The 22,603-nt window shown below is 33.0% G+C and overlaps 1 protein-coding gene across 1 annotated transcript in view; it reads right to left on the bottom strand.

Moving 5' to 3' along the window:
- Positions 1 to 22,603, bottom strand: part of LOC129223067 (dedicator of cytokinesis protein 9-like) — a 241,712-nt gene that overhangs the window by 99,383 nt on the left and 119,726 nt on the right. The window contains 9 exon segments of the mRNA XM_054857632.1: positions 72 to 159; positions 840 to 997; positions 2,181 to 2,273; positions 5,321 to 5,386; positions 8,813 to 9,000; positions 12,027 to 12,106; positions 12,508 to 12,630; positions 14,336 to 14,550; positions 14,793 to 15,041. Coding sequence (XP_054713607.1) covers positions 72 to 159; positions 840 to 997; positions 2,181 to 2,273; positions 5,321 to 5,386; positions 8,813 to 9,000; positions 12,027 to 12,106; positions 12,508 to 12,630; positions 14,336 to 14,550; positions 14,793 to 15,041 — 1,260 coding nt within the window.

The raw sequence follows: 22,603 nt of genomic DNA, 5'->3' as shown, positions 1-22,603 counted from the left end.
TAAGTTTGCTGTCAGGCTCAGTTAAGTGTTACAAATAAATCACTTTAACAGTAATGGAGGCAAATAGTTACCCCTTTCCCAAGGCCAAGAGGTTGACAAGACAAATATCCTGGAGGCAAAGCAATCGAAATTGGGAGATTTTGATCATCAATGGATAGTCTAAAAGAAAAAAAAAATCAAAAGATGCTTTCAAAATGTAAACACAAAAATGTTTATTTCAAAGGAGAAACAATGAAAATGTGAGGTCTTATTAAATATATTTTTTATTTGTTATAGAAGTGGAACCACTGCTTCATTAATAATAGTAAAACACATGGAAGCTACAAAATTATCTCTTCAATGATAAACGACAAAAGACCTGATTAAAGCTTAAAAAAGTAAAAACGGCTTGATAATAAAATTATGCATTTTTAATTTTATTATCATTAACTATCAACTATCTATTAATCAACTATTATTATTTTCAATAAACTTATTGAACGTATAAAAGAAAAAGAAAAAATACAGCTCAATACTATGCACCATTCAGACAATATTAAAGAAATGTAATTTAATAAACAAAACTTTAGCACATTAAGCTGACCAAAAAATGCTAATCAATTTCATGCCTTTGAAATACCCAAGAAAAACTTAATTGATCATGCAATTGAAGCTTGTTCTAACACTAAAAAGACTAAGTTTAATTTAGAGAAAAAAAAAAAAAAGAGAGAAAAGGAAAAACTAAACAGTTGAAGAACACAGTTCTGAAACAAATTTCAGTCATAATGTTTCAGTTAAAAATTACCTTAGATAATAATTACTCAATAATATGCCAATAAATAGTGAAACATTTCACTCACCTTCCTTTATTCAGTAATGGAAGCCAAGAATATCCAATAATGTTAGCCACAGACCCATCTCGTCTCTTAGAATTTTTTGGCTGTTCACAACTTATGTGATGGAATGTAAAAAGAAGGTGATGCCTTTCATGAAGTTGTGTTGGCAGTAAAATTTTGACCTATGTAAAAGTAACTCAAATTAATATAAAATTTTATTAAACAAATTAATATGTACAAATACAAAAGGGAGAACCAACAGGCTCTGGGCCTCCTAATTAGTACATCTATTTCTGTTAACAATCAAGAACCTTCTTAAAACTATTTCACTCATTGCAAATAACAGCTGCTTTAGGTAAATTATGCCCAAAAAATAAAACAGAGTTCCCACTCTCTCTGCAGATTAAACAGCAATTTTACAGCACTTTGAGACCTCCAGAAACTTTGACATAAGCAGAAATTTGAGTTAAGTGAAGTTGAGATATCGAGAGACTACTGCATCCTTTTTCCTCCTTACCATTAGAAAATTTCCAAATTGATTTTTGTTTCCTTATGATGGTCTGGCAACTCTTTTTACCTTATTATTTTCCACTTAAATTATATATTAACATATTTATTGGCAATTTTTCAAGAGGGGCAAAACTGGGTCATACTTCGCCACTTGAGGGAAGTTAAACCCACAGAGCTTTAAAGTTGGAAAAGATGTCAGTTTGTTTGAAATATGATGCTGAAATAATTAAAAGCCTAATGAGATGCTATAAATTGTTGAATTAATTGAATTGAATCAGTAGAGATTATGATTGATAGCAATGTCACACTCAAATTCCATTTTCAAAGCAACTCTTTCTTTGTTTCTACTGATCATTGGTGAAGGAGCTTAATGCAATCTCTTTTGGACACCACTGTAATATCTTTTTTAGGACAAACAAAGCTGAAGCTACACACAACAGATTTTCAAAAAAATCAATATAAAATTAACGTTCATTTACTTTCAAAGAGCAGCCAATATGATGTAAGAAAGTTTAATTAGATGGACATTTTACAAAAAAATTCCAATTTTAAAGAAACAAGAGTTGTTTGGAAGTCTTTGAAATAATCACTTGCATCGCTTGAGATCAGGGGCAACCATTTTAGGGACTACCATTTTAGGGTGGTGCTGAAGAATGATCCTTGATTTTGGTATGTTTTCTACCATGTTAGCCCTTTCCAGTTCCTTCTTACTATTTTTTTTTTTTTTTTGGAAAACTCAAATTTCATACAAAATAAATGAATTTACAAAACCAAAAAAAAAGACATTGTTAATTGAAATCTGAGTTTAATATATAGAAATTCATTAAATTGTTTTTTAAAAAATTGCATACATACTTCTTTATAAAAATCTGGACTAATGTTATGATGAGTAATGGAAGTACTGGCTTCAGAACAATAGATTGGTTCTCCAGGACAGCCATATATCACCTTAAAGTAAGATTTAGCTAATGTTATAACCCTCGTATGATGATACTTTTATGTATGTTGATATTCTTAAAAACATTCATACTGCAGCACAGAACAATTTGACATTACTTTTATTCGACCACAAAACTCATGTAACAGTAAAAGAGAAAACAAAATACTGTGTATATTATAAATGAGTTAAGGTAAATACACCAGTAGTGGCAAGTGCTTTAGTAGTGGCCACTGCAAGTTTTATATTTGAAAACATAGGATTCCAGGTTGCCCAATGGATTCAAACATACAGGAGGTAATACCCCCTGCACGTTTGATGCACTTTTGCATCCTTTGGGATAGCTGGAATATTGCTGTTTCAAATATAAACCTTGACGTGGCCACTACTTAAGCACTGGCCACTACTGGTGACAATGATTACTTCTGAGTCAATCATTTTATTGGCATAATTAAATCCTGGTATCTTTGAATCAGCCCAGATAACTTTGAGCCACTACATATTTTTTATATTATGGTAAATTTTAAAATCATGAAGAGCAGAAATCTTATTTTATGACCCCGCCAGCAAAAAAGACATCACTAGTATCACTGGAACTAATAGTCTTTTTATTCCTAAGTCAAATAAACTAAAAATATGAAGTGGCGTAAAGTTATCCAGACTGGTTACGAAATACCCTGAATAAATGTAATGAATGTCCTACGCTAAAAACAAAATCCATACATATCGATTCCATCTTACTTTTGATTTAAATATTTGTATTCTTGACTAAACACAAAGTTTTTCAGTCTACTTTTTTCTCTTTTTATTGCAAAATAAACCTTGAATCATTCAGCATGCCGGATAGTTTGAATTTACTGGCATGCTGGTCAGCCTCACTTTTCATGTCAGCTGATATGAGGTATTATGGTAAGTATCATTTATCAAAACTAAAAAAAAAAAAAGAAAGAAACACATAGCACAACCTAAATTTTGCAGGCGAGAGTTACTAGTGTACATAATACATAAAAAGATCAGTTAAAAAAATTAAAAAATTCCAATTTATTTGTAAACTTGTGAAAAACATTAGCCTATTTATTCCTATCCATTCTTTACATGAATAAAATATAACAATATGAATAAAATGCAGTACTACAGTCAAAAAAAAAAAAAACTATTATTCAGGGATTTACTTAATCATTTTGCTTATTTGAAATTTATTTTGTTGTGACAAAAAAATTCTACTATTATATATATACTAGCAAAAATACCCAGCGTTGCCTGGGTCAGTAATAATTATGAGAAACAATCGTTACTTGCCCTTGTTTTCTGTTTTAAGCGAAAGAATTTAAAACAAACCTTTTTGGCGTGATTAAAAATCGAGCTGCTTCCTTACTCATAAAACTAAAATAGCAATAAGTATAAAAAACAAAATAGTATTCATTTAGAAACCAAAGCACGACATTTAAGCATATACAAATTGGAAGAATTTCTGAAATATGAAATTAAACTTTACATGTTTAAAAAGATTTATCTGTTAGTACTTTTTTTTTTTTAAATCTAAAACCTTCTCTGTATGGCTATTGATGTACGAACTGTTTAAAAAAATGTAGCCGCCTGTGTTACCCTTACACTTGCTTTAGTTATTTTGGGAAATTTCAATTTTTGTGGGCACTTGGTGCAGTTTAAAATCTTACCAAATTTGCGAGAATCATTTTGGGACACTTTCGACAATACTCCCCCTCCTTACTAATTTCTATTATAGAAATATTGTTGCCAGATGCTGAGATACTTTTGGTCAAAAAAAAAAAAAGACTCTAAACGGTTTCATCCAAAATGTTTCCAAAATAAGTAGTAAAATTTGGCGATTGTTTGAAATCGTGCAAAAAGAAAAATTAATGGAAGTTTTTGTGCGGTTTATGGATTCGCCTAATTTAGTTGTTGAATTATTTTACACAGTATTTTTTTTTAAGTATATTTGATTGGCGATATTTTGTTTATATGGTGAAAGCTGAGAAACATTATTACGTAGTCTTTGGGCTCAAAAACAGCGACAGTGGAAAAAACTGCCAAATGCATCAGCTACTAAAATCTTTCTGAAAAAATTCTGGCGATATTTCTGCTGGTTGGTTGGATATAGTGAGCAAGTGTCCAATCAGCATACATAATAAAAATAAACCATTAATTACATAAGTTCCGTTTAAAAGTAAAATGATCAGCCAAATCCATTTATTTTTAGCCAATCTTGTGGAAAAACGTTACTTTAAGCTTTGACTTGAGAAAAGCCTCAAAAAGTCAGACGAAAAGCAAAAATATTCCACAATACAACAATTCTTGGGAGTTGAGATGACACACTAAATAATGACTTGGGTTGATGAAAGCCTTCGAACAGGGAACAAAAAAGCCCATAACTCATTTTTTATACAACTTAGAAACTTCGAACAGATGCTATCTTCAGCAGAAAAATTGGCGCTTTCGATGGACATATAATATTAATATGTGCACGTTTTTTCCACTTCCATATTGGGGCATTTATGCGAAAATTGGGACTAAAATTGGAATAAAAAGGGAACTATCAATCAGAATTTTTTCGAACTGGTCTATAAACCTTCCCAGTACCAAACTGAACAAACGGTGAAAGTTTCAGCCAAATCTGCCTGGTAGTTTCTGAGATCTTAGGGAACAAATTTACCAAACTCCATTTTTATATATATAGATATATACCACTGAAAAATCAAAAGTTATTATTTGTAGAGTGTCACAATTTTACAATAAGAGAACAAATGAAAATGCAAATTTCACCTACAATAAAAACAAAAATGAATTCTTAATTTTTGATATCAATCAGTGAATCAGCTACATTGAAATGAAATTACTAGGTTTGCCAAATTTTTTAGCTGTTAGATTTTACCAAACATCAGAATACATCATAGTGCTTTTCTAATATGAATGTGCACTTAATTTAGGGTTTAGGCATTAAAATTGAGCAAAATGCTTTATACTTATTTAAATACTCAACAATAAAAATTGGTCAACAATAAGCATTTATTTTATACTCACAATTTATTAATATACTCACTTTTAAAGGTACAGCATTTTCACCATCATCATCTCTGAATTCTACAGTACAGACAATATTTCTAGCCTTAACAGAGAATGGCACATTAACATTTAGTCTAACATAATGAAAATTTACATGCTGTTTCATTTATTATGATAAAACATAAGATGCTACCATTAACATTTACATAACTACAGTTTACATAACCCATTGAAGAGGGAAAATGATAAATGCATTTCTTACAAAAATTGAGTGAATAAATGATAAGAATAAATAACAATCAAAATTTTGGGGGGAAAAAAGTCAAACAGATGTATAATGTAATTTTCTTATTAAAATCATTTCAATGTGATACATGAGTTTGTGATAAGCAGATAAAGATTTGATGCTGGTTTAGTTTCAATAAATAAATAAATAATGCATCGATTTGAAATGATTAAAGCCAATGCACACATTAAACAGCATTGCAATACATAGCTTAATATTTATTTATTGAAGAAAAGAGATGGACCTCTTCTCTCTCAGGTCTCTCAAAAAGTTCTCAAACTTAGTTTGTTAAAAAAAAAAAAAAAAAAAAAAAAAAAAAAAAGAGCATGGAAAACTTAAAAAAAAAAAAAAAAAAAAAAGAGCATGGAAAACTTAAAAGTAATTTCTTCCTTGTTGCATAGATTTTCCTCAACAATGCATCCTGAAAACAGTTTTTTGGAATAGGTTGAAGCTTCTTCAACAATTTTTTTTTAACGATCAATTCAAAATGCTTCTTTTCAACATAGGTTTAACTTTGGAACTACCTAAAAGCCAGCAATAGCCTAATTGAGTGATTATAAGAGAGGGATTGACCATAATTGAGAACATTATTTATATAATTTATTCATTTATTTATAAGTGTTTCATAAAATGTTTTAGAATTTTCTCTAACTTTTCCCACAAACATTAAACATGTCTAAAGTTACTATTGATTGACAATTTGTCTAATTGATAAAAAATTGTGATGGACATTCCCTCCAAAATGCAACAAAACTCAGCATGAACTGCAAAATGGATAGCATTAGCAAAGGCGATTTTTTTTATAACCCCAATTAAGGTTTAGTTTCAATGTTGCATATATAGACTCATCAAGTCTTATCTCCTGCAATGACCCTTTTTGAAGACATCATCATAAACATTTCCTGGAGTGACTTTGACTACAGGGAGCTTTCCTAGTAGCCGATAAAATGACAACAGAGTCTTTTTGATCTTAAACCATGAGCTAGAGAATGAAAATTGTAACTACCTTAAACATTGCAGTTTCTCTTTCTACTTTTTGCAATACAATGCAGTTGAATTTCTATATTTTGCTAAGTCTTGTACAGAGTAAGAACAATTTTTACAGAATAGGTCGTTGATTTTGTAAGAGCTAACAAGTTGGTTGATTATAACAGCAGTGATAAATGCTCATCACATTTATTGACAGAACTTACTTAAATTGATGATACCATTCCAATGTTCAAGTGTAATGTAGAACACACTTTTACATATTTTGTTGATGATCATTAGCAATTTTTTGTGAAATTCATTTATGTAAGGGGTTTGGGGAATTTATTTGAAGGACATCCAAAAAAAAAAAAATCATGAATTCAAGCATAGGACTTTAAGTTGATTCCTGAAACAGAAATGCTTTTTACAAGCTGTATCATTTTATGAGAATGAGTTAGATAATTTAAGTACCGTAACCTAAATAAATGCTGAAAGGAAAAGAATAAATGAAAAAAGCTTGGTGTGTGGTGCAGAAGTTAGTTTTGACATGCTGTTACGTCATTCAGTAACAACGACCACCTGTTTCACTTTAGTAACCTGTACACAGGGGTAGAAGTGACCGACTTGTAAGATATAGGACATTTTCCACAAAAAATATAGGACAAATATAGGACACATTATATGAATAATTTTGCTATGAAAAAAGAAATAATACATAGCATATATTATTTAGTTATTCTTATCAATGATTTTGTTTTAAAAAAAAACTTCAAAAACAAAATTATACCTTACATCTGAAATGACTTCCCTGTAGTTGAAAGAATAATTTTTGAAAAAAAAAAAAACAGTGTATTTTATGGACTAAATAACTAAACAAAATTTGAACAAAGATAATTTTTATTTTTTCTTCCTCACTCATGACCCAAGCACTAATTCCACTGTTCTTTCATTTTATATCTAAACTGAACCCTTTACCACTTGTATTAAGAACAAACAGAGCTTGAGAAGGATCCTTCAGACGTTTTTCAGAGTTTTCTTTATGCTTGAATGTTTTAGCATGTTGCCTCAATTGCGAAAATCCACTATTGCTTATGGGTACTGAACAGTTGCAAAAAGTGGTAAAATCATCTTTTCCTTTAGTGCACAATGCACCAAAATTTGTAGAATTAATGTCCTCCTGGTTCAACAACTCCACACGAAATTTTGTTAAGCAATGCGATTTCGCCATTATACTTTCACATATTACAACAAACTACATTTTAGCATCATAAGGAACTAACATTCCACGATCCCAAAATTCCACAAAAAAAAAAAAAGATTGCAAAAAGAAAATCAGAACATTCCGACCAGAAAATGTACTGAACGCAGCAAAAATATACCAACGAAAACCATGATGGAAAACAAAACAAACGGCTGTTGCCAAACGCAAAATTCTAGTCACACTGCTGTAGCCAATGAAAGAAGGTGCCTGTTGCAGAATTTAGTCAGTTGAGTTTTTTAATTTGAAATTTGTTTGGGCACGTACTTTCAGCGAAAAATCCGATGTCAAAAAATTTATTTACTGTTCTTTTTAAAAGATATATAGGGTAAAAAACGGAAATATAGGACATTTTTGAAAAATATAGGAAATATAGGACGATTTAGATGCTTTTTTTGGAAAATATAGGAAATATAGGATATATAGGACTACTTCGACCCCTGTGTACACTACCACAAAATATTACAGTGTGCTCCTCTGTACTTTTAATTTCTTTTTTTTTTTTTAAATGAGGTATTGGGGATAAGACACCCCTGGTGACCCCTCTCTCCCGCAACATGCCTATGCTTGTAGATATCATATTGAAGTACCTGTTTATATACTATTTAAAGGTTTGCATTTAATTGAACAGATCCCTTATATGCATTGATTATGGTTCAAATGTTGAAAACATGCTGATTTCAAAAATATATTCACATATTATTACTTATGAAAACTTTTTTTTCCAAATTATAATTATTTTTTACGATCTTGCAATGTTCTGCAGGAATAGAAGAAATGATTATTCATAACATATGTACAGAGATACAATAATGCATTTAATGTTCTAGTTTAATTGCTGGAAAATAATCAATGACACCAGAAGCAATAAATTACAAAGGTTATCCAACATAGCGTCACCTGAGCAACAATAAGACATCTAATCCCAGAAATAACACTAAGATATCCTACTGTTGCTGACGCGACGATATGCACACTCATATTTTTTATAAAGGAAAATCAATTCAGCTACTTACTTTGGTAAATGTTTTTTGGTTTTCATACTTCAAGCTTTTAGGAAATACATAAAGATGATTGATATAAGTTGTATATGGACTACAGTTGCTTGCGATACCAGTAGGAAATTGTTCTATTTCCAACGTTGGTTCACATTTAGGTGGTATTGGAAATGGCACTAGCGGTATTAATGACGATGTAAGTGAATCTGAAAATATTGGATAGAAAAATATAAGATGCAATTTATAAGCTAATTCAAGTGCATTGAAACAATGAAAAAATTAAATGTTTTACTTTGAAGCACTGAGGTAACAGCGGGTCCGCATAAATTTACATTTGTAATTGAAAATTACAATTCACAAATTTACAAACATGAATCACATTTGCAAACTTATTTACATTTGTATTTACATTTACAAATTATATTATAGATAATTTTACAATATTTTTCTTACATGCACAATATGTTTCAATTAAAATGACTGAAAACATACACACTTACAAAACCTATCAGCAATTGGTTAAATTCAAAGGAATTCTACAATGTTTACTGACTATTCCTAAAGATGGGGAAGTATGATAAGAACCTAAATATTGACCTCAATGCTTCAAGTGATAATTGAAAGAATAGTTTGTTCACACATATCATTTAAAATACTATTGATAGTAGAATACTTTTTGCCATGCCTCTAATGTGTTTGAATTCTGCATTAAAATATTATGGTTTTTATTTTTGTAAAGCTAGTTAATGCAGTTGTTTTTTGAAAAATAAAACGTCTAGTGACTTTTGATAAAAGTGCTTAAAAGATTTTTTAAAAAATGGCCAGGAAGATTTTGCTTATGTTCAATGATTAAATTTCTCTCTCTCTTTTTTGATACAAGGCACACAATTAAGAATTATTACTAGAATTTTATTGCAAAAGATCCATTTCAGTAAAACTGCATAGAGCATAAATTTTCAAATGTTTTCAAAATAGTATTTTAAGCAGTAACTAGAAGGTATGTAAAGAAGCAGAGATCATATCAGTGATGATATGTAATATTACATCTCATTCCACTTTATGTTGGCAAAACCTATATCAGTTCCAAAAATGATGGCGAATATTCAACAAAATTTTTTACTACACAGTGCACGAGAGTGGAGCCATTATCAGGGGTCTGGCCAGAGGATATTTGGGTCCGTTAATGGACCCTTCACAAAAATCCGATCAACCAAAACGGACCTTTCACAAAATCCCGATCAAACAAAACGGACCCTTCACAAAATTCTGATAAACAAGATCGGATCTTTCACAAATTGTTTATTGAAAAAACAAATCTGAAAGCAAAATAATGCATATTTCTGTGTATACACTGATAATTTTTGGATTTTTTTAAAAGTCAAATAAGAGGGATCAGCTTATACAAAATCGGATAATTTTGAAAAAAAAGAAAATTGGCACTCTTGCGATGTTCCTGCAAGCGATAAATAACTGCTACTGCCAAATAAATATAATGGTTGTTTGTTTTATCACACCTAATTAGCAGCGGTGTTGCTGTAAACTTTTCTGAAAAGGCATTGGTAAGCACTTTTCTCCACTCATGATTTAATAAACAATAATAATATATATCTGCGAAATGAACTTAGAACTGCAAAGTGATAGTAAGGGTGGGGGGAAAATATGATCGCTTCAGATAGGGTTACCAACTTTAAAATTATCACCACTTAGCATCTGGCATTGAACCTTTATAATGACTTGATTAGAAAATATTCTCATCATTTTACCCAGATGGTCAATATTTGCGTTTTTATGGTGGAGTGTGGTGCGGTGCGGTGTGATGTTTAATTGTTATTTTGGGAGATAATTATATGGGTTTTGATTTTTCGATACTAACAAGGATGATTAACTTTAAATATTAAATAAACTCTTTTAATTACCGTTTTTTTTTCTTTAGATGTTTACATTTTGAAAAATGCAATCTTTTAACATCCGATATGAGAATTATATTTTGTTCTTTTTTCAAGCTAATTTCGCTTTATTAGGATGCAAATAAATGAAAAGTATCTTTATTTCTGTTAGAACTCTCATTTCAAGATTTTAAAGCAAAATTCCATTTTCTGTTATGAGTCAAAAATTAAAATGCTGAATAGATGGTTTATTTTATTTATTTATTTTTTTGCGTCACCTGTGTCCACAGATATTAATGAAATGTTTATCATAGGACTCTAAAATGCAATTTTAAAATAATTTTATCAAAAATATTTCTTTTACAAGCCGTTTTTATACTTTTGATGCCTTCACTTTGAGAATTGCGATCTCTTTGCATCCGCTATGGGAGTCCGATTTTTCGAATTTTTGATGATATTTACGCTTTGTTAAGAGGTAAACAATTAAAACATCTTTTTATTTTTGTTAAAATCACGGAATTTATAAGTTTTAAACGAAATTCTGTGCTTTTTAAGAGTGTCTTGGGTCAAAAAGTTACATGCTGAACCCCCTATTCTGAATTTTATTTTATTTATTTATTTTTTTTGTTACAATTATTTTAAATACTCTACAGAAATATTTCTAGTATAATATATTTCTGTACATTATTTAAAGTAATTGTAACAAAAAAATGGTAGATAAATATTGATACTTGAGAGAGCGATGCCCCAAATATCAGAAAAACACTCCAGAATGATTTTCTCGAAATAGAAGAGGAAAACACTCAACTTTAAGTTTAATTGATGCAGTTTGTGCCATCTCTAAATTCCAAAATTTCGTTTAAAAAAAAAATTTTTTTTGCGAAATTTTTTGATTTTTCACAAAATTAATTCATTTTTCACAAAATTATTTGATTTTTCACAAAAAACGGACCCTGTGAAAAATCCTGGACAGACCCCTGATTATGTTTTAATTTTTAGAGTTATCAGGTAACGTAGTATAGCAGTAAGTTACCGCCCATAAGCCAGGGTAAAGGCAGAACTACATGCATCTATCTACCAGTTTGTAGGCACTCTCAGCTTCAGTGAGATGACATCTATCTCCAGCTTAGTTATTTATGATTCCAGACTGAGGAAGAAAGAAACTGCAGTTTCTGGATGTGATAACCGGGCTGTCCGGTATATTGCACATAGTATAAGTTTAAACAATTTTGCATACTATGCATAAGAAAAAGTATATATTTTGGTATGTGTGTGTGTGTGCAAGCAGTTTCATCATCACATTATTAAAGAAAATATTATCAAGCTAAAAGAATGTATAAACTTACTTGCAGGAAGATCTTTTAATAGCTGCACATTTATTTTAATATGGCCTGGGATTATGGTCAGATGCTTTAGTTTTTCAGGCCTACAGTTGTATCAAACTACTATTAATTTTCAAATTTCATATAAATAGAACTTCACAGCATTACAAAAAAATAAATAAATCATTCATCTTTATTTGAAACTACTTTTGTGAATTGCAAGGAAAATATAAAGTTTACAAAACTATTTTCTAAATTATCAACAGTACATAAAATATTTCTTCATGAAATAAATTGTTGCAAAGCAAAATATTTAAAAACTAACAATGTAAAAGTTTTTTTCACACTTCATATGTTTTAAAAATTTAAGAAAAAAAAAATTCTTAACAGATTAAAAAAACAATACAAAACAAAATTAAATTTTTAGCTGATTATTAGTTTAAAAACAAAATGAAAAAGAAAGAATATTCTGAAAACAAAATACTTAAAATTCAAAATATTTTACTTTTTGAATTCTGCCAGAAAACGTAACAAATCTTCATCCGATAGTTTTGTTCCATCTTGCTTATACATTGGCCCAAACTCTGAACTTGTGTCCAGTTCGCCTGATAAAGACTTAAATATTGGCCTGGAAAACACAACACCAATTCAGACTTTTGATTCTATTTCCTTAACAAGTTTAGAAGAAAAATACTGATTAAAGTGCAGATAACTTTCGAACATTGTAAAATAAGTCTCAGTTTTTTAATATTTTTTTAAATAAAACACTTAGTTTATGTTAATAAATACCATTAGAGTTAATTATTATAAGCTCTGAAATTAGAATATTATTTTACATCATATGAAATGCCATTCATATTGAAAACAAAACACATTTGATCAGAGTGTTTAGTAGACTGCAATTAATGGATGCACAATTTTTTTATTTATTGGAATATGAGGAAGAAAGCTATAGTTTGGGTAAATTTAACCTGGCAGTGCCATAATGCTGTGATTACGATCTGCATAGCATTCCTAATCGTACCATGTTAGTTTGCCCCAACAATAGTAACAAATGTGAACTGAAACTGTACGTAAATGCTTCATTACATTTTCAATAATTCTTTCCTACCTCACACCTACAACAGAAAAACAGTGAGATAAAAGAAAAAGAAGCAGATGATTTGAAATTATTTTGACCTTCATTCTCATGATTTGTAACCAAGAAATTAGAATTTTTATGAGTTTTAGCAACATGGAGGCAAAATAAAAATGCTTATGCCCATTTTTCTTTTTTTTTACTCAAAAACCATTATCTATAATTATTGCTATTATTAATTACAGCAGACCCTCATTTTACACGGGGTTACGTTTTAGGGAAATGCCGCTTAAATTGAAACCGCGTAAATTGAGACCTAATAGTAGAGTTAAAATATGGGTTAGGTTCCGTAGATAAAAAAAATACTTCATTCTAATGATGACTAACTGTATAATAAGTTTAATGTGTACTTATATCGATTTTTATGCACAGCATTGATAAAGAAAACAAACTAATTTCGTGTTCTGCTTATAAAAAAGAGCTGGCTATGATAGTCTTTTGGCAGTCATTAAAAATTTTTCTCTGTAATTCTCTAATAATTCATTAACATATTCATGATCACTTGCGTCATTCCCATGATAGAATCTTCCTTCACTAACGAATCAGGAAGATCATTTCTATTGTCTAGGAATGGCTTAAAATTTTCAATGTGAACGTTTTTGGTTGTGTGTCACCGAAGTCGGCATCCTTGGTTTTTTGGTCTCCTTTGTCACTCCTAAAAGTTCTTCTTCTAGTGAGTTCTGAACTATGTGAGTTTAATAACTTTACTTCTGGAAAGAGCTCTGGAACCAATCGCATAAAATGTCTCCAGGGCCCCAAGTATAGTTATTAGCACGCCAAAATGCAGTTTATTACATGTAATCTGCAATCTTTAGGAGTTTTTATTTTGAAAGAGAGGAAAATGTTATCTGTTTGTATTACCGCATCCGCGTAAAACCAAAACTCATCCGCGTAAAATAAAATAAAGGTGTCAAATCTTAAACCGTGTAAAATAAACCTGCGTAAAACTAGGGTTTACTATATGCATCTATTTTTTACCAAAAAGCTGTAAACAAGAAAGTAATGTAAAACATAAAATGTTCCAGCCTAATACAGTTTGTCCTAAAATACATGATTGAAATATCATTTTATTTTATGACATACTTTCTACATGACCAGTTAGGAGATTTTGATCAGTTTTAATACATGCGTTTGAATCAGTATAGTTACAATTAAATTAATATCATAATAAAAACAAAATGTTGAAGCTACAAACCTAGCAGCCCAAGCAAAGGGCATTCTATAATGCCCCAGACGTTGGCAACACAATCTGGATAGTTTTTGAACTTTAGCTCCTAAACGACTTTGATTAGAACTAGACTGGGCTCGGAGGTAAGGATCAGCTGCTTGGGAGATTCCACCTTGAAGAACTTTTTCAATTTTTAATACAAAATATAATTCAGATTCAGGATGTTGAACAGTGAAGATAGCCTAGTAGGAAATAATTTTAATTATTACGCAAAAATTTTAGGCAGCGTAAAACATAATAAGAGTCTACCATATAAACCTGCATACTAGTTGATCAATTTAGTAAAAAAAAAGTGAAAAATTTAAAATCACCTGTTTTGTATTAGATCAATTCAGACTAAAAAGTATTTCACAGCACTAGAATGAGTATTTTTTGTTTCAAACTCTATGCTAATTTAATATAGGACCAAAAATAAGCAAAGTACCTGTTTTGGATATGCCAGCCACTCCTCTCCTATATCCTTCAGGTATGGGTTTGGTAACGTTAAGTTTGGAGCATCCCCATTGCAGTTGGAAATGATATTTGCTTGATTTTGGGGCATGCTACACTTCCTCCCCTTTTTCGGAAGCATGTTACGAATATATGGATGATTAATATCAAACCTGAAATCTTCACTAACTTTTTTGTTTCTCTTGGCATCATATATTGATAGTGTAGTAATGTATGGCTCCACCTTTAAGAAATAAATGATTACAAAATTCAAAACGATCCATTTATTCAAACATATATGAATTATAATTTAAGAAAAGGGGGGGAAAATGAAACTGGAAAAAATATTTTGATTATTCATGGATATACAAATCAAAAAATGTTATGAGTTACATTATAAGCAAATATAAAGTTAAATTATTGTGATAATGCATATCACATTTTTTTACGCATTTTTTCCCCCATGTTTTCGGTCATTTCAATTGTTTTTTTCCCCCATTTAGTTATTTTTTTATTTTCTTGTGCATTCCACGTTTTCCCCGCGTTCCCCTTTAAATTTCGTGCACTTTATGATATCAAATATGTGACTTATTTACTTTTCCCATCGTCTAGCTTTTTGACAATTTTTCAGTTGTTGATCTGATTTTTTTCATCTTCTTGTCGGCCATTAAAATGGTGTAGCGTCCCCTTCCATTCATTGTTTGGGCGCCAAATGCACTCATTGGTTCCCGCGCATCACCGCATACCCGGATCCGATCGCTCATTCGCCGATTCATTTTTTCCACTCCACTTCACTCTGCTTGCTGCTTGCAGTCCGATAAGACGTGCTTTTCGCGGCTCCGTTTCGCTCCAATGATGGCGAAAAAGAAGGATATGTGCACGGCGTCCATTGACGACCGTAGCTCTCCGCCTGGTGTTTGAAGACCTCAAAATGAGCTGAAAATTCTTTTATTTTTATTTATAACTGTATTTAACCAAGATAATTAAGCTTCAGTGCAACTAATGACGGTTGCATAGGAAATGCATCACCTGTGTGTATGATGGCGTCCGATGGCGGCACGCAGAATGTACCGGAATCGAGCCCTTCATTACTGACCTTTTTTTGATGATCTACATAGCTGTGGTGATGCTAAGGAGCCACAATTACCCCGATCCATTTTTTAATTGTGTGAAGATCTCAACATTGTCACCATGGAGATTGCCATCTTGTGCGCCATTTTTTTCAACATGGCGTGGTGTTGGATATAATTTGAGGTTAATGGCCTACAGCTAAGCTGAAAATTAGGCAACTCATTTCCAACTAAAAATTTGAGGTAGTGGTCTGCCCGAAGAAAATAAAACATGAATCATTCTTTACACTGAAAAACATTTGACACATATTGAAAATTGATTACAACACAATGATTTGTTCCCCGAAGAAAAATTAAAAAAAGGAGATCTTACAATAAGTCCATGCATGGATCAAAAGTCCTATTGATGTTCTATGGTGACGCCTCACCGGTCGTTGGACGGCATGGCAATTTCCACGAATTGCAGGCGGGTCAGTTCAGGCCGCGTGAGCAACAGTTCACCACATCAAGGAAAAGGCATACCCAGGATGGACACGATCTTCTTTCACCGGAGAACAATTAACCCCCATCAGGGAAAACTATAACTTTTCACTTTGGTAGACGTCATCACAACACGCGCTTTCCAAACTTAAGACATCAGCAGTGCTCCTTCAAGAAAGACCAGACCTCACCAAGAGGCCAATAGCAAAAATTTATGGTGACATTTGACGGACACGTTCACAGGACACAGGCAACACAAGACGAGGAGACGAGTAGAAGAAAAGTAGCGAAGCGAAGCGATCGAGCTACGGCCGGTCTGCGTATTTATAGCCAGATTCGGCCTTTCCCGAAACAATGTGACGTTACCTAATTTGCATATTGCCAGAACAACACAACCCGGAGAAAACACAGCTTGCCGGTTGCACAATTCTTATTTAATTTGGCATTCAGCACTTAACACCTCAACATGATTTCATCACGTCATTGACACGTGCTCTTTCGGAAGTTTACCGACATCTGCCGAATGACTGCAACCAATCATAGCGTGCCACACGTTTTTCCGAACATTTCCGATTCAGACTCGGACATTTGAGTGTCGGTGGCAGGTGGATGGGATTCCCCGCGCAAGGTTTTCTCTCGGAATGGCAAAAGGTAAGTCACAAAATGTTTTTTTTTTAAAACAATATTGGTGAAATCTTTCAAGAACCAAAAATAAAGGCATTTAACCCAACAAGTTCCCCCCTCTTGAAGGAATTTCATCAAAAACACATTATATACATTAAAACATTTAACTACATTCATATTATATTTACAAAAGATACATTTGAAAAACAGTTCAAAAATTTGATACGCCCCCTCATTTAATCCCAATTAAATATAATTTTACAAAGTTTATTTAAACAATTCTTAGATAGGGGTTTAGTGAAAATATCCGCGATGTTTATATTTGTCCTCACATATTTAATCAAAAAAATCTTTTGCTCAATTAAATTTCTTAAAAAATGGTACCTTACATCAATGTGTTTTGTACGGGAATTCTCAATGGGAGACTTAGAAAAATCAATTGCTGCAGTGTTATCACAATAAATAATTGTATCTCTAAGCTGGAGGTTTTCAATATTTAATTCACTTATTTCTGTGATTATCCTCTTCAGCCAGACCATTTCTTTTGCAGTTTCACCAAGTGAAATATATTCTGCTTCCATTGTGGATAACGCAACACATTTATGTTTAAATGTCCTCCAATTAATCGGGACCCGATCAATACACAAAATTGATCCTCCCATTGAGACTCTATCCTCCCGATTAGCTGCGTAATCGGAGTCGGAAAATCCCCGTAGATCTACACTATTGATTGAGCTTAAATTTAGTTTGTATGATATTGTATACTTTAAATACCCTAGCAATCTTAATAGAAAATCCCAATGCTTTCTTTCGGGATTTGCTTGAAATTGGGAAAAAATATTCACCGCATACGAAATGTCAGGTCGGGTCTTTCCCGCTATGTATGCCATACAACCCAACAAATTTCTGTATGGGAGCTTTTCTGCTTCCCTTTTTTCTTCCTCAGTTTTCGGGCAGTCGTCCTTCGACAAAACTGTACCCTTTGAGATTGGGAGGGTTGAATTTGGCACATAGTAATCAGAGAATAACTCCAAGACCTTCGAAATATAAGAGCTTTGGTGAATAAAAAGATTATTTTTATCTTCCACAAATTCAATCCCCAGGAGCTTTCTGGTTTTCCCCATTTCTTTAATATCATACATACTTTTAATTTCATTAATTACCTTTTTAATTAAATTTTCATTTTTTGCTAGAATTATTATATCATCTACATAAATAAGAAGAAAAGTATTTTTGTCTCTATGATATACACAATTACATCCTTTTAATTTTTGAAAACCAAAACCACGAAGAACACTGTCTATTTCTAAGAACCAGTTTCTTCCGGACTGGTGTAGTCCATAGAGAGACTTCTTCAATTTACAGACAAAATTAGGGTGGCTTTTACTGACAAAACCCTCTGGTTGTCTCATGTAGATTTGTTCCTCTAAATCAGCATACAGGTAAGCATTTTTTACATCAATTTGTGAGTGACACCATTTTAAAAGACATATAAAAATAGAAAAGAAAACTCTTACAAGTGAAAACTCAATTACTGGACTGAAAACTTCAGAATATGACTCGATTGACTGACGGTCCCCCCTTACAACTAATCTGGCCTTGTATCTTACAATTTCACCCTTGTCATTTACCTTGAGGTCGTAGACCCACCTGTTTCCCAAAATTGGTTTCCCCTCTGGTGGGGGTACAAGGTCCCACACCTCTCTTTGGTTAATGACATCTAATTCAGACTCCATGGCCAGTTTCCAGTTGTCCACCTCGGGGGTAGCCATACATTGCCTATACGAATTCGGTATAGAAATTTCTACCAAACTTGCTTCTTCACTTTCTCCCGAACTTTCACTGTCGTCACAGATTTCCCCTACTGTTGGATTTTTAGATGAAAAGTCAAAAAGCTTTGGTTTATACTCTATTTTATTTTCACTACAATATTTTAGAACCTGTTTTAATGAATTTAATCTTACTTTATTTTTACCGGCAATTGTATAATAAATATCAGTCCTATCCCCGGTCTTTCTCTTTTTGGCTTCTCTAACCCATTTAATTTTTTCACAGGGAGTTTGCTCAACGCTCTCCTGGATTTCCTGTTCAAGTTGAGCTTCACTTATAGGCCTGATAAAGTTAAATTTTCTCTCATTTTTATTTTGGACTTTTAATTCCCCCCATCTTTCATTTTCATTAAACTTTACGTTAATAGTTTCTGTGACTGTTCTGGTTTCAGGATCCCAGATTCTGTACCCTTTGGTACGTAAGGCGTATCCGACCATGATCCCCTTGGTAGCCCTCATATCTAACTTTTTTAGTTTGGACCTAGGCTGACCTACATAGGCAGTACACCCAAAAATACGTAGGTGCCTCACTGAAGGTTTACGTCCAGAAAACAGCTCGAAAGGGGTCTTGTCCATATTTCCTATTACCGTCTGATTCCTTACATAGTTGAAACAAAGAGCGGCTTCAGCCCAAAACTCATCCCCCAATCCAGAATCCTTGAGCATAGACCTCACACCATTCATTATGGTTAAATTATACCTTTCTACTACCCCGTTCATTTGCGGGGTGTAGGAATTGGTCCGCTCTATCTTTATTCCCTGATTGGTGAGATAGTTTTCAAAATCTTTGTTAACAAATTCTGTTCCATTATCGGAACGGATAGCCAAAATTTTTGAATTCAGGAATCTTTCAGTCCTTTTTTGAAAATTTACAAAAACATTAAATGCCTCATTTTTTGTTCTTAAAAAGAAAACATATGACTTTCTTGAGAAATCATCTATAATTATAAAAATATATTTCTTTCCCCCCAAGGACTCGGTCTGAAGGGGTCCCATCAGGTCCATGTAGAGCAATTGAAGTGCAGAATTAGTACGCCTTTCTGGCATAGATTTAAACGAGCACTTCCTCATTTTTCCTAATTGACAAGGGTCACAATTTGGTTTTTGCCCCTTCTTAATCTCCAGTCCTTGGACTGCACCAAGTTTACTCGTTTTGGTGATACTTTCCATATTTATATGGCAAAATCTCCTATGCCATTTTTCCATATCAACACTGACCATATTGGCCCCTTCAGACCGGGTCCTTGGTCTTAAAAACTTTAGTATAATTAACATTTTCACAATCAATATAAAAATTTGGTTTAACATGATAAAGTTTATTTATTAAATTTGCTGTAAATAATTTAACATTTTCTTGATTAAAAACACAGATCTTTCCGGGCAACCATTTGAGCTTATAGCCCTGTCTGTCTATACAAGAACCAGAAATTAGGTTGCGTCGCAGTGTTGGAGCATAGAAAACGTTATTCAGGGTGATGGTAACTAATTTTCCATCTGATTCAATTTTAAAAATCACTTTCCCAATGCCCTCTACTTGGCTCTTCACATTTCCTACAGCTACCTCCATTTGTGTGTTTTGTACAGGCTCTAGCTCGGCAAATAATGATCTATCTCTACAAAAATGAGATGTGCTGCCGCTATCCAATAGCCATGTATCCTCACATTTTGGGTAGGTAGTGTTTGCAGAAATTTCGTTTTCATTTACTGAACAAAACATTCCTGCCTGAGGGTCTTCTTTGGCTTGAAATTTAAAATTCTTATCCTGTTTTACTTTGTTACGGCTCCAACACTTCGACGCAATATGCCCTTTCTTTTTGCAAATGTAACAAACTTTATTTTTAGCAAGAAATTTACCCCTACCATTTGCCATTCCGGAGTTTCCGGGTTTTGAAAACATTGCCGAATTTTCTATATTAGGCTCTTCGGCCAAATACCTAATCCTACCTTCCTCAGCCAGTAGTTCATCTTTTACTTTCGAGAAAGTAAATCTCTCTCCTTCCCATCTGTAGATGGCTTGAACAATACTGCTGAAATTATGAGGTAAATGCCGTATCAATTGAAAAGTTCTGAGTTTTTCCTCCATAATATATCCATTTTCGACTAATTGGTTAAAAATTCCCCCCAACCTTGCAGCGAATAATCCCACCGTTTCACCTTCTTGCATTTTGCAAGAGAAGTAGGATTCCCACAATGCGGCTACTCTGGCCAAAGATGGGGGTTCAAAATTTGCCTTAAGGGCTTTCCAGGCTTCATTAGGATCTTCCAAATTATCAATTAACCTTTTTGTATCTTTTTCCAAGTTTAAATAGATGATGGCTAAAGCTTGGCCACATCTTTTTCTGTCAGCACTAGTTAACTCCCCTTCTGGTTTCTTTTGGGTAATCTCCCATAAATCCCTTTCTATGAGCACCATTTTTATATCTTTGGACCAGGTAGCCCAATTATGGGAGCCCAACTTCTCAACGTTTCTATAATCTTTCTCCATAATAAAGAAATGATTCAATTCTCTCCGGGCAGGTCAACCACACGACTCTGCTACCACCTGTTGGATATAATTTGAGGTTAATGGCCTACAGCTAAGCTGAAAATTAGGCAACTCATTTCCAACTAAAAATTTGAGGTAGTGGTCTGCCCGAAGAAAATAAAACATGAATCATTCTTTACACTGAAAAACATTTATTTGACACATATTGAAAATTGATTACAACACAATGATTTGTTCCCTGAAGAAAAATTAAAAAAAGGAGATCTTACAATAAGTCCATGCATGGATCAAAAGTCCTATTGATGTTCTATGGTGACGCCTCACCGGTCGTTGGACGGCATGGCAATTTCCACGAATTGCAGGCGGGTCAGTTCAGGCCGCGTGAGCAACAGTTCACCACATCAAGGAAAAGGCATACCCAGGATGGACACGATCTTCTTTCACCGGAGAACAATTAACCCCCATCAGGGAAAACTATAACTTTTCACTTTGGTAGACGTCATCACAACACGCGCTTTCCAAACTTAAGACATCAGCAGTGCTCCTTCAAGAAAGACCAGACCTCACCAAGAGGCCAATAGCAAAAATTTATGGTGACATTTGACGGACACGTTCACAGGACACAGGCAACACAAGACGAGGAGACGAGTAGAAGAAAAGTAGCGAAGCGAAGCGATCGAGCTACGGCCGGTCTGCGTATTTATAGCCAGATTCGGCCTTTCCCGAAACAATGTGACGTTACCTAATTTGCATATTGCCAGAACAACACAACCCGGAGAAAACACAGCTTGCCGGTTGCACAATTCTTATTTAATTTGGCATTCAGCACTTAACACCTCAACATGATTTCATCACGTCATTGACACGTGCTCTTTCGGAAGTTTACCGACATCTGCCGAATGACTGCAACCAATCATAGCGTGCCACACGTTTTTCCGAACATTTCCGATTCAGACTCGGACATTTGAGTGTCGGTGGCAGGTGGATGGGATTCCCCGCGCAAGGTTTTCTCTCGGAATGGCAAAAGGTAAGTCACAAAATGTTTTTTTTTTAAAACAATATTGGTTAAATCCTTCAAGAACCAAAAATAAAGGCATTTAGCCCAACAAGTGGCCTGCAACTGACATCCTAGATTATGATGCATTCCTGAATTACACCCCACCATCTTCCAAGTGAACTGCTTGTCCTGCGCCCATTTTAATTTGATAGTTTCACCACCATCTGAATGAACTCACCGTTTTCTGACCTTTAACGAACTTTGCAAACTCCAGCTCCACGTTTTTTTTTTTTTTTTGAACTCTTTTAAGTGTTCAGCGCA

Source organism: Uloborus diversus, chromosome 5, assembly GCF_026930045.1.
Source record: "Uloborus diversus isolate 005 chromosome 5, Udiv.v.3.1, whole genome shotgun sequence".
Classification (NCBI taxonomy): domain Eukaryota; kingdom Metazoa; phylum Arthropoda; class Arachnida; order Araneae; family Uloboridae; genus Uloborus; species Uloborus diversus.
This window is presented reverse-complemented; position numbering and strand designations above follow the sequence as displayed.